Raw genomic sequence first — 13649 nt, forward strand, 5'->3', positions numbered from 1 at the left:
TATACACCGAGAAGAGGGATAGCTGGGTCAAATGCTGGCTCCATTCCCAGATTTCCAAGGAATCTCCATACTGCTTTCCAATAGGCTGCACCAATTTTTAGTCCCACCAGTAATGTATGAGTGTGCCCTTTTCCCCTACATCCTCACCAACACTGTTGTTGTTTGTCTTCATAATAGCTACCATTCGGACATGAGTGAGATGATATCTAAGAGTAGTTTTGATTTGCATTTCTCTAATTGCTAGAGATGATAATTTTTCAAATATTTGTTGATTGACTATATCCTCTTCTAGAAGTGTCTTTTCAGGTCCTTGGTCCATTTGTTGATTGGGTTTTTTTTATGCTTTGTGAGTTCTTTATATACCCCCGAGATTAGTGCTCTATCTGATGTGTGAGGGGGTAAAAATTTGCTCTCAGTATGTAGGTTCTCTGTTCACCTCACAGATTGTTTCTTTTGCTAAGAAGAAAATTTTTAGTTTGATTCCATCCAATTTATTGATTCCTGATTTTAATTATTGTGCTATAGGAATCTTATTAAGGAAGATGGGCCTTAATACCACACGATGAAGATTAGGCCTTCTTTTTCTTCTATTAGACACAGAGTCTCTGGTTTAATTTCTAGGTCCTTCATTCATTTTGAGTTGACTTTTATGCAAGGCGAGAGGGATTAAGTGATGAATTTTTTTTTTTTGGTTGTTCACAACATTACAAAGCTCTTGACTGAAGTGATGAATTGTTCCCCTAAATTTAGATCTTTCAGACTGGGGTTGTGGCTCAGTGGTAGATCCCTTACCTGGCATGTGAGAGACAATGGTTTGAATCCTCAGTACCACATAAAATAAGAAACAAGATCAAGTTATAAAACAATTGAGATCTTTCCTTTGGGCTTTATTGAAAGTAGGGCAGGCTTGGGTGTGGAAAGGACAAATAGGCATTGGCTTAGGAATGACTCGATTATTTTATTTCCTAAGAGTCCTTGCAAAGAGTAAGGACCTGTGTGTGGTTGTTGTCTTCTCTACGTAAAGGCTACAGCTATGAGCGTGTGGACGGTTCTGTGAGAGGCGAAGAGAGACACCTGGCCATCAAGAACTTTGGACAGCAGCCCATCTTTGTTTTTCTCCTGATCACCAGGGCAGGTAAGCCTATGGGTGTTGAGGAAGCAGACAGTCATCCCACCACTGGTACGTTTTCCCCTAATTCTCTTAAAGGAGAGGTTCTTACCAAGGAGTATTGAAAAAGGAGAGAATCAAAACACTTACGTAGCCTAGTACTGGACTTCACGTGTGGAGCTCTTTTCTGTTCAACCTGTGAAGCTGTGATCATGAGAAGGGAGGCTGAAACCTGGGCCTGTTGGAAAGTAATTCTAATCCACTTAGACCACTGACCGGGAACGTCCTGTTTTGTTTTGTTTTTAATTTTGGGGAAAGTTTTATTCACATTCATTCATTCTCCTTCCTAGCCATGAATTTGGAAAATAAGATAATCTATCTTCTAGTTTCCCTTCCTCCAGGAGTACCTCTGAAAGAGTGTTATACAGTTTAATAAAGATTTGTTGTTTAAAATGTGACTAAAGTGAAACTGACAGCTATTTATAATTATCATGGTATTGTCCATATGACTTAATCATAAATAAATGACACTTGTGGTTTTCCCAGTTGCTTTCACATAGTATTAAATAATTTGAAATCGGTTTGGGGAAATGGAATTTTTCTTACATTCTGAATCAAAAAGCCCTAAATTAATTTTGAATTCATAGTCTGAGTTTCATGATCTTACTTTTTTGATGGTAATCCTGATAGAATAGATATAGGAACACAAACAGGAATTGTGTCCTTGATGATAAAGAAATTAATGTCTTTATGGAACGAAAGGTCATCCTTATGTAGAAAGCACTTAGTAAGTGCTTTGTACTATATGGGTCTATAAAAGAAGTGTTAGATATGACCCTTGAGTATCAGGAGATCATTTCTCTAGTGTGTGTTTTAAAGCCAATAATAAGATACAATCAGATTCCTTTGGTCCAGTCTCTTCCCAGGTCACATACCACATTCAGTCCCATTGTCTCATGATTATTCTTTGGGGAAGCTCAAAGGATGTGGTCAAAGGCGTGGTCAGTGTTGGGAGAGGAATTCCATTTATGTGTTTAAGATTTTTTTTTTTAGAGGGAGAGAGAGAATTTTTTAATATTTATTTTTTAGTTATCGGCAGATACAACATCGTTGTTTGTATGTGGTGCTGAGGATCGAACCCGGGCCACACGCATGCCAGGCGAGCACACTACCGCTTGAGCCACATCCCCAGCCCCGCGTTTTAATTTTTTTTTTCATATTTAGAGAGCAAATAATGTTTGAAACATCTAAAATTAGTTAATCTCCTTGGAGGCCTCAGAGTAGATTATCTAGAAGCTGAAGCAGTCCTGGACATTAGCCTTTTCCACGCACTAACTGTCATACGTGCCATCGTGTTGTAGCTATACCTGTGCCACGTTTTCATTTAATGTTTCCTTCCAGCTTTCCACGAGGTTGTTACCACATATTGCCGGCAGATGGCAGCGATAGCTTAGGAATATGTCCCAAACAACTAAATGCAGCTTGAAATATCATCTTTGGTGAAGAAGGGCTGCACTAGCCACTATTAACTCAAGAGAAAGATAATTTTTTTTAAACTTTTTTAGTGATGACAAAGCAACTTTATTATTATTATTTTTTTTAGAGAGAGAGAGAGAGAGAGAGAGAGAGAGAGAGAGAGAATTATTTATTTTTTTTAGTTTTCGGCGAGCACAACATCTTTGTTTGTATGTGGTGCTGAGTATCGAACCCGGGTCGCATGCATGCCAGGCAAGCATGCTACCGCTTGAGCCACATCCCCAGCCCAAGAAAGATAATTCTTATGGAACACAAACACATTTTCAAATGAGATGACTGCCTTGATAATTAGCATACAGTGGACAAAAAGGTTCTGGAGCCTGGCACAGTAGTGCATGCCTACAGTTCCAGCTACTCAGGAGGCTGAGGCAGGAGGATGGCTTGAGCCCAGGAGTTAAAGGCCAGCCTGGGCAACACTGTGAGACCCTGTCTCTGTCCCAGGAGTAATGACCTCAGATTCTGGAATATGGGATGGAATCCTGACTGTTTTACCTTCTACTGGTGCAACTTCAAATAAATCCCTTAATCTAGCTGTTTCCATTTCAGCATCTGCAAAATGAGAATAGTGCTAGCAAGGACACAGGGTTGTTGTGAGGGTTAGAAGAGTCAACACATGTAAAGTGCCATGAGCAGTGCTTGGCAGTAGTAAAATAGAAGTGTAGCTCTTATTATTGGGTATAACGTAGCCTTTCTCCGTATTCAGTCATTAGTATTTCTTTATTCCAACTTTGATTTTATAGGAAGACTTCAATGAGAACGTTCCTGCCTGGCTTGTCTTACATCCAGCCAGGAGTTAGTAGTCCTGTAGAAAGGAACCCTTCATTCAGTTCTTGGAACAAGCCCTTTCAGGCCTGTTTTAGCAATGAGCTCCAGTGACCCTGGCTAGAGTGTGTTCTGTACAGTTTCCACATTTATCAAAGAGAAGCCTGTGGTTTGCTTCTTAGTACTCTAAATTCCTGAACCCAAAGTGCTCTTTTGGCCTTTTCCTGCACCATTGGAGAAAGACCAGAGAGTTGTTGCATTGAGTGTTCTTGTCTTGAACTGATTTTACGACATCTTCTTTGATCAGTGTGGAAACCAGTACAGGAAGACACTCTCAGGTTTTCTCCACTCAGAGGCAGGTATCATCTGCTCTAATCATAGCTAGCGTCAGGTCTTCCTACCTTGTTGAAGCTGCAAGTGTGGTCATGTGTGTTTCTTACTGCCCACTGCAGACCTCTCTTTGTTTTAAGATACATTTTTAGTTGTAGATGGGCACTGTTTTAGTCAGCTTTTTCACCTCTGTGACCAGAACCAACTGTGGAGGAGGAATGTTTATTGGAGGGCTCATGGTTTCAGAGGTCTTAGTCCATAGAAGGCCGACTCCATTCCTTGGAGCTCCAGGGGAGGCAGCATCCTGGCAGGAGTGTGTGACTGAGGGTAGCAGCTCACATGATGATCAGAAAGCAAAGAGAGAGAGACTCCACTGTCCAGATACAAAATATATACCCCTTAGCCATGTTCCTGCTGAACCCCTTCCTCCAGCCACACCCACCTGCCCCAGTTACCACTCAGTTAATCCCATTAGCGATTCATTCACTGATTAGGTTAAAGCCATATCCCAGTCATTTCTCCTCCAAACCTTCTTGCATTGTCTCACATGTGAGCTTTTGGAGGACACCACATCTAAACCATAACAGATGATACCTTTATTTTATTTATTTTTATGTGGTGATGAGGAAGGAACCCAGTGCCTCACGTGTTCTATCACTTGTGTGTTATCACTGAGCTACAACTGCAGCCCCCAGACCTCTTATTTTTGGAGCTGTTTTCTGAAAGAACTTGTGTCCTTATTCACAGACTGTTTGAAGCAAAATCCAATCAAGGTTTTCAAACAAATATTAAATGTCTTCATGCAATTAACTTAAGCATCCTTTTCTTCTGCTTACCTCTCATTCTGTTATATTTGATAATTAAATTTTCCCAGTTCATGCAATGAAAGGTGAGGTAGCACTTTTGACCACTGTAGGGTGGTCAAAACCTGAAGTTTGGGGCAGAAATTTCAGTTTGAAGGATGAAACCAGTCAGTTGGACTGATTTCAGATTTTCAGTAGGACCCAGTCCTGCCTTGTGTGTTTTCTAGTTCCTTATTTGTGTGTTGCTGATCATGCTCCTTTTTTGTATGGTTTTCAGGTGGAGTTGGCATGAACTTAAAAGCAGCAGATACTGTTATTTTTTCTGACAGTGATTTTAATCCTCAAAATGACTTGCGGGCAACTGCCAGAGCTCACCGAATTGGCCAGAACAAGTGAGTGAGTTAGAAATTGGCACCTTTCTGCTCTGTTGGCTTGCAGCTGTGGATTGGGGAGAAAGGTGGACTGTGTAGTCCTGACAACAATGCCACGTTGGAGTTAGAGTCCACTGGGTTTGAACCCCGTTGTGCTGCTGGCTTGTAGAATCATGTTGGGGGATCAGTGGTCCCATGATCAGTTCAGACTCACTTTGTTGAAAAGAACAGTTAAATTCCAAAATGATTAGAAGAAACTTAGAATTTATTTAGTTCATGTTTCTCACATTAGATCCTAATTCAGTTTAAAAATGAAGTTAAAGCCAGTGGGTGCACATGCCTGTAATCATTATCAGCATGGGAGACTCAAGCAGGAAGATCAAGTTTAAAGCCAACCTTGCAACTTACCTAAACCCTGTCTCAAAACTTTTTTTTTTAAGGCTGGGATTATAACTTCATGGTAAAGCTCTCCTGGGTTGGGTTCCCAGTACCACAAAGAGGAAACAAAGTTGTGTTCAGCTACTCTTTGACTTGAGGTAACATGCCTGCCAGGGGTTATCCTGGCTACAGATGAAGGCCCAATAGTGGTCACTTGGTCTTCCTTCCTCTTCCTCTTTTGGGGAAAAGTTCAGGAAGAATTTGAGGCCAGATTTCTCTAACAAATGCTCAGGTCCCAATGAGCAGTGTCCTTTTCATTGTTCCCTGAATGTGGCATTTGGTTTTGCTTCCTTTTGGGTGTATTTTCCTGGCATGCTTTTTTCCCCAGCTTTGCAGACTTCTAACACTGCTCTCATTTGACTCCCGTACAGGGCTGTGAAAGTGATCCAGCCGATTGGCCGAGACACTGTGGAAAAAATAGTTTATAGGAAAGCAGCCTCCAAACTGCAGCTCACCAACATGATCATAGAAAGAGACCATTTTACTCTGGGAGCCCAGAAACTTTTGGCTGATCCTGACCTCCAGGTAAAATGTGTTCTTTTTAGAGTCTCATGATTTATAACCAGTACTATCTGTGGATGAGAATGCAAATAAAAAGGACCAGCATTAACCACCCATTGTTGCAAATTACACATTTTTTCATTGGCCTAATTCTTACCCTCTCAGTACCTAACTACATGCAAGGTGCCATACAAGCTAAAAATGAGGGTGGCATTTAAAGGCAGAGAAAATAGAATAAGGAGAATGAGCTTTGAACCATCTAACTTGGATTGAAATTCACATCTTATCCCTTATTGGATGTATGACTTTGAGCATGTAACTGAACATCATGGATCTAATCACTTTATGGCTTCTAAAGATGAGTGTGCCACGAGTTAAAAGAGAATTTGTTTAAGTTCTTTTTTTTCTTCCTTTTTTTTTAATCAGTGATGATTAGTTCCATACCTCCTCCTTAATCCCAGACCCTTTGAGTAGTGACTTACAGTACTCATTCCATACTCAGAGATGAGTGAACAAGATTAGTAATTCAAAATTATGCCATAGGATATAGGGATGAAAGCACTAGAGTTAATTTGTTGAAGAAGGAAAAATTAGATGGGAATCAAATGCTGTCTTAGAATATCCTAGAGAGCTCTCTTTTGGTAGGAGGTTTAGAGTTATTCCTTAGCAGCAGCCTTTGAGATAAAATTGAACCTATATTATAATATACCCCAAGTCCTTCTGAGGGATTAGATGCAGAGAGATCAACCCCTAGTATCTAGTATGATTCAAGCATGAAGAGAGTAATAAATGTCTGAGAAAAGGTAGTAGCTGTGGGAAAGTCTGCTGTAGGAAACTGCAGAGAAATGACGGGAGTTGGCTATTCTTTTGAGGCAGGCAGTGAGAGAGAGCAAGTTCCAAGATGGCTTTAAGCCTTTAAGCCTGAAAGATGAGAGTAGAAAGTAGGAAGATAGGGATAGAAATTAGAAAGATGAAGATAATGTAGGCTTTAGTCAACAGAGTTTGTAGTAAAAATCAATATACATTATTGTTAGAGGGAGACTCAGAAAAGAAAGGAATTAGAAAAGTTTGCAAGAAAAACCAGGCTTTAAAAGAATCTGCTTATCAAACAAAAAATTCAAGAGGTATATGAAAGGGAAAAAATTACATAGTATTACAAGCAGAATCATCAAATTTACAACTAGCCCAAGCATGAGTCTAAAAATGGCAGTTTTCTCACATCTGTATCCTTACACATCAGCATTGCAGACAGGGAAGGTGCTGTTTTTGTTAGGGAGTCACTGACCTGCAGGAAAGGGTCACAGATTTGGGGGTACTAGAACCCGAAAGAAGAACCCTAGGTTTTGTTTGTTTGCTTGACTTTAGTTTATCTTAGAGAGTAACTGGAGTCTTTGGCCTTTTGTGTTTTGAGTCTTCTGCATGCTCATCTGTCATGGTGGCCAGGCAGGCTGTGCATTTTATTTTCACACTATTGAAGAGGCAATTTCAAATGGAAGGTGAAAGCTGGAGAGAGAGGTGCGTGTACACTGTAGGTGTCTAAATATACTTCTTTACAGGACGTTGGGAGAGGAGCTCATCATGGGCTGTTGTGAAGGCACAGGTGTCAGGAGTTAGAGGAGATGGTTCCCCAGTGGAGGGAGCTCCAGGCATTCAGTCAGGGGTTTCCCTGTGACATTGGCTGCTAGCACATCATTGTGAAATGCACAGGCAAAAACTCTGCCATGGGACCAGATCCTGGGGCCAGAACAAACTATGGGCTGGTGGAGAGGACCTCGGTGGGACTTCCTGCCCAAGCCATGGCAAGAAATCACACTCTGGTTCTGTCTTGATTCTTTCCTCCCCACCAGACTGTGAGTTATTTATGGTTGCCAGGAACAAGGGTGATAACTCACTGCCTTGTCTCAAAATACAGCAGGACATTTTTTTAAGTTATTAAAAGAATTTAATAGTAAAAGACGTGATTCTGGTTTGATAAATCTAAGCAGTATAGAGCAGTGAAGTCCTGATAAAGGAAAGCAGGTTCCTTGTCTTAGAAGGAGAACACAACAGAAACAGAGAACAGATACAGATGCGGTGAACACTTATTGAATGCGTACTGTGTGCTAAGCATTGTGTGACATGCACTTTTTCCAGTTGTTTCAGAAGAAGAATAACAAAAAAATGAGATAGACGTTGTCTTTACCTCCATCTTAAGAAATTTTCCAAACATCAGATTCATGACTCTAATCTGAGCACTCTTTAACTTCCAACTACATGCTCTTAGTTACTATAATAAAGTGGTTTTCATTTAAAAAATGGGTAGTTCCTTAAAGACATGTTGTGAGTGAGCAGTAGCGAGGGAAGCCAGGAGACATAGTCCAAGGAGTGGAAGAGGGAAGGGTCCCAGTATGGAGTGAGCCTCATCATAAATACTAGGCTTTCTTCTGTTTTGGGTACTAAATGCCAAAGCCATTTGGCTTGGTTATATATATGTGTACACCAAAGTTAAATATAAATATAACAGGTATGGTTTTGCTTAGTTTTTGTCATAGTTTTCATCTCGGGTATTTTCAAGCTAAAGTTTCCAAGTTACAGAATAGGCAATCTAGAGATAACTAACCAAATCTAAAAGGGCAAAATGAAAATGAAGTCCCATGATGTGGATCCCAATTGGTTCAGAATTCCTAAGAGATAATACTTAGGGAGGTGGAAAGTTGCAAGTAGCAAATGAAAGCCAGGTAACACTATCTAAGATTCTGGTTCTTGTAGCCTTAGGAAGTAGGCTGAGTATATCCCCTAGGGGGAGCAAGAGGGCAGGATGGGGAGTGCTGCAGGACTATCCAGGGAGATTGAAATTGAGAAAGGGCTTTTGGGTCTGGTGATCAGGGTGGTTATGGTTTTGCCAAAGTGGGTCCCATAAACCACTGTAGTAGCAAAGCGGCTTGGCAAGGACAGGTGGCAGCTCATGGTGAGATGAGGTATTCAGTGGCACCTTCTCTTTATAAGAGTTTGGCAGTGGGAGAGGTAAGAAGGTAGCCAACAGGTTCTCTGAGTTCTCTCAGGACTGCTGGAAGTGCCTGTAAAAAATGCTGGTGAGAAGTGCTATAGAAGATGCTGGAATCATTTTATCTGCCCCCACTCCTCAAAAAAATTGGAGGCCCCAATTTTTTTTGGTATTGTAAATAATTGTCAAAGTCAACATCTCTGATCATCATTTATCACCTCTCTGCTTATTCCTCATCCAACTTCAAAACAGCCTGGCAGGTGTCATTTGTGATGGAAGAGAAGAAAGTCCATCAGGGAAAGAATTACCTGGTATCATTTAGACACTTAGCAAGTCACACATCCTCATCTGTGTTTTCATGAGAACTAACTGGATCTCTCGTTTTCTTCATTCAAGTTGAGTGACATACTGAAATTTGGCTTGGATAAATTGCTGTCCTCTGAGGGGAGCACCCTGGAGGAGGGAGACCTGGAGTCCATCCTGGGAGAGACAGAGAATAGCCAGTGGGCCTCTGATGCCCTGCCTGCAGCTGGAGGAGGGATCAGAGAGCAGGAGGAAGGAAGTGAGTTGGGGTTAGGTGAGCCAGTGACTCCATCACCTCAAGGTAGGGTGTGAGTGAGATGCGTCCCCACAGGAAGTCCTGTGTCCTGCTCTGGGACCTTTCTTTCCTACCCAGCCCTGTAGTCATCTGATGACATTCTTAAGGCTTCCTGGTCCAAGAACTGCCAGAATAATCCTTGTTCCCTTGAAGCTGGACTTTGAATCCAAGTGATGATATTAATGTTTATGGTCCTGTCAGTCTCAAGGATTAAATTTGAACCTTTTCTCCCTTGACGCAGACATCTTCTCTGGAGTTTATTTGGTAAACCTCCTATCTTTATGATGGTGCTTTGCACAGTGATTCCTCTTCTCAATAGTAGAATGTTTTTTAAATTGCAACTGATATTTATGGACATTTATTGTGTTCATCAACAGTACTACTATGTCATGTGCTTTAGGTCGTTTAAGACCCATGAGGTGGGAGGCTGGGGTGGTGGCTCAGCGGTAGACCACTCACCTCGCACGTGCAAGGGCCTGGGTTCAATCCTCAGCACCACATAAAAACAAAAGTAAAAATGAAGGCATTGTGTCCAACTTCAACTAAAAATATACATATTAAAAATAAAAAGACTCATGAGGTGTAGGAGATCATTTTGTCTTCCTTTTTTTTTCTCGAATTTGGTGTCTCCCCCTTCTCTCTCTCTCTCTCTCTCTCTCTCTCTATATATATATATATATATATATATATATATATATATATATACACATATATATATATATATATATATATATATATATATATATATATATATATAGTTGTAGATAGACAGCATGCCCTTATTTTATTTTTTTAATGTGGTGGCTAAGGATCAAGCCCAGTGCCTCACACATGCTGAGTAAGCACTCTGCCACTGAACTACAACCCTAGCCCCAATATTTATCTTTTTGTCCATTTTCTGTTCTGAAATATTTGAATTTCAGACTTGAAAGGGTTTTTTTTTTCTCATGATTATTTTTAAAATGACTGTTCTCCTGTATCAGTAAGAGGGAGTCAATATGGGCTGGTGTGAGAGGGTTTTACTGACCTTTTTTAAAAATTTTTATTCATATATGACAGCAGAAAGCATTATAATTCTTATACATATAGAGCACAATTTTTCATATCTCTGATTGTATACACAGTATATTCACACCCAGTTCTTGTATTCATACCTGTACTTTGGATAATAATTATCACATTCCACCATCATTAATAACCTCATGCCTCCTCCCTTCCCCTCCAACCCCTCTGCCCTATCTAGAGCTTGTTGTTCCTCTCATCTCCCACTCTCTATCCCACTATGAATCAGCCTCCTTATATCAAAGAAAACATTCAGCATTTGGTTTTTTGGGGATTGGGTAACTTAGTATTATCTTTTCTAACTCCATCCATTTACCTGCAAATGCCATGATTTTATTTTCTTCTATTGCTGAGTAATATTCCATTGTGTGTGTGTGTGTGTGTGTGTGTGTATGTGTGTGTATACACACACATACACACACACACACACCCCCCACAGTTTTTAATCCATTCATCTATTGAAGGGCATCTAGGTTGGTCCCACAGTTTAGCTATTGTGAATTGTGCTGCTGTAAACATTGATGCATCTGTGTCCTGTAGTATACTGTTTTTAAGTCCTTTGGATATAGATTGAGGAGATGGATAGCTGGGTCAGATGGTGTTTCCATTCTCAATTTTCCAAGTAATCTCCATACTGCTTTTCATATTGGCTGCACCAATTTGCAGTCCTATCAGCAGTGTATGAGTGTGCCTTTTTCTCCCACATCCTAGCCAACACTTATTGTGGTTTGTATCCATAATAGCTGCCATTCTGACGAGTGAGATGAAATCTTAGAGTGGTTTTGATTTGCATTTCTCTAATAGCTAGTAATGATGAACATTTTTTCATGTATTTGTTGACTGATTGTATATTATCTTCTGAGAAGTGTCTGTTCAGGTCCTTGGCCCATTTATTGATTGGGTTATTTGGTTTTTTTTGGTGTTTAGCTTTTGAGGTTTTTTTATATACCCTAGAGATTAGTGCTATATCTGATGTGTGAGGGGTAAAGATTTGCTCCCAAGATGTAGGCTTTCTATTCACCTCACAGATTTGTTTCTTTTGCTGAGAAGAAAGAAACTTTTTAGTTTGAGTCCATCCCATTTATTGATTCTTGATTTTAATTCTGGCACCAAAAGAGTCTTATTAAGGAAGTTGGAGCCTAATCCCACATGATGGAGATTAGGGTCTACTTTTTCTTCTATTAAATGCAGAGTCTCTGGTTTTATTCCCAGGTCCTTGATCCATTTTGAGTTGAGTTTTGTGCATGGTGAGAGATAGGGGTTTAATTTCATTTTGTTGCATATGGATTTCCAGTTCTCCCAGCACAATTTGTTGAAGATGCTATCTTTTCTCTAGTGCATGTTTTTGGTACCTTTGTCTAATATAAGATAATTGTAGTTTTGTGGGTTAGTCTCTGTATCCTCTGTTCTGTACCATTGGTCTACAAGTCTGTTTTGGTGCCAATACCATGCTGTTTTTGTTACTGTTGCTCTGTAGTATAGTTTAAGGTCTGATATAGTGATGCCCCCTGCTTCACTCTTCTTGCTAAGGATTGCTTTAGCTATTCTGGGTCTCTTATTTTTCCAGATGAATTTCATGATTGTTTTTCTATTTCTATGAGGAATGTCATTGGGATTTTGATTGGAATTGCATTAAATCTGTATAGCACTTTTGGAAGTATGGTCATTTTGATAATATTAATTCTGCCTATCCAAGAGCAAGGTAGATCTTTCTATCTTCTAAGGTCTTTTTTTGATTTCTTTCTTTAAGGTTCTGTAATTTTCATTATATATATCTTTCACCCTTACTGAGCTTCTTAATTCAAGAGTTCCTTCTAGCCTGGCACAGTGGTGCACACCTGTAATCCCGGTAACTCCAGAAGCTGAGGATCATGAGTTCAAAGCCAGCCTCAGCAAAAGCGAGGCACTCAGTGAGAACCTGTCTCTATTAAATACAAAATAGGGCTGGGAATGTGGCTCAGTGGTTCATGCCCATGAGTTCAATTTCCAGTACCTCCCTCCCCACCCCACCCCACCCCGCCACGAAAAAGAATTCTTTCTCTCATCAATACAGAGAAGCACAGTGGCTTCAGTAGGGTGCTTCCTTTACTGGTAGGGAAAGGGCTGGGTGAGGCTTTTGGTTTTGTCCTTCTGAATTTCCTCCCATTGCTTCTCTCTTTCTCCCTGCCATAGACTGTCGAAGGCTGTCTGCATTACCCCTTTCTCACCTAAGAGCAGAGCGTCCCTAGATGTCTGACTGCGTCTCCTTCCAGCCCTTCCTTTGAATTCCTAAGCAGCCACTGCTCTGAACTACCAATCTCAGTCATCCTGGGGTGACCTCATTCTGGAGGATGAACTTCATCTGTCTGGCACTGCTAGAGCCCCACTGTCCTGCTCCTGTGCAGTCTCTGTCTGCCTCCCCAGACCAGTGAGGGCTTCAGAGCTCAGCTGGTTTGGGATGTTCATTCTCTGTTTACCTTCAAGTGGAAGTTTATAGTAGTTCCCGACTCCTAATTTTGTGGTAGGCTTAGATTAGGGGTGGTTTGATTATCCTTGTTGACTGGTGTGGTTTTTATGGAATATATGGAGAATTCAAAATCTAGGCAATTGGCATTATTTTACAGAACACAGTTCTTGGACTTTTCTTGTGTTTTATCTTTAAAATTTGTTATGATAGTATCACATTTATATTCTTCAAGAACTCTTGTTCTCAGCTTGTTGTTTTAATCATATCCTATTCCCATTTCAAGGATATAATATCCTCCCCGAGGACATTTATTATAGCTTTTTAAAATATATCTCAGGGAGGATATTTATTATATCTTTTCAGAAAGTGTTACCCTGCCCACTGTATTATCTCTTTTTCCTCTATTTGCTTTTCCTTCTTCCTCCTCTTTTTAAAAGTTTTGTTTTGGAGTCTCTCGTTCTTGTTAGCAGTTTATCTGAAACATCTGGTGTCCTTTGATCATCGTGCTGGTGAAATTCCCCAAAGCTGACAGGCAGCTCTGTTGTGAACAGGTGGGTGGCCTTTGGGCCTCATGCCAACAGCACTGGTTGGCAAGCCAGCTTTTGCACTGGGGGAGTCAGATTTGAAGATTTCACTGGAAAACTCATTGTATCCTAAGACGAGTCCTATACCATTACAGTGAAATTGGTGGTTTAAGTTGGAAAGACAGGG

At 40.5% G+C, this 13649-nt stretch overlaps 1 protein-coding gene across 1 annotated transcript in view; it reads left to right on the forward strand.

Moving 5' to 3' along the window:
* The window catches only part of LOC144373801 (transport and Golgi organization protein 1 homolog), a 95954-nt gene that overhangs the window by 6933 nt on the left and 75372 nt on the right, over positions 1-13649 (forward strand). Inside the window, exons 3-6 of the mRNA XM_078036788.1 lie at positions 1025-1135; positions 4817-4931; positions 5720-5873; positions 9229-9394. Of these exons, the coding sequence (XP_077892914.1) occupies positions 1025-1135; positions 4817-4931; positions 5720-5873; positions 9229-9394 (546 nt within the window). The remainder of the gene's footprint in view (positions 1-1024; positions 1136-4816; positions 4932-5719; positions 5874-9228; positions 9395-13649) is intronic.

The sequence above is a fragment of the Ictidomys tridecemlineatus genome, unplaced genomic scaffold (assembly GCF_052094955.1).
Source record: "Ictidomys tridecemlineatus isolate mIctTri1 unplaced genomic scaffold, mIctTri1.hap1 Scaffold_50, whole genome shotgun sequence".
In the NCBI taxonomy this organism is placed as follows: Eukaryota; Metazoa; Chordata; class Mammalia; order Rodentia; family Sciuridae; genus Ictidomys; species Ictidomys tridecemlineatus.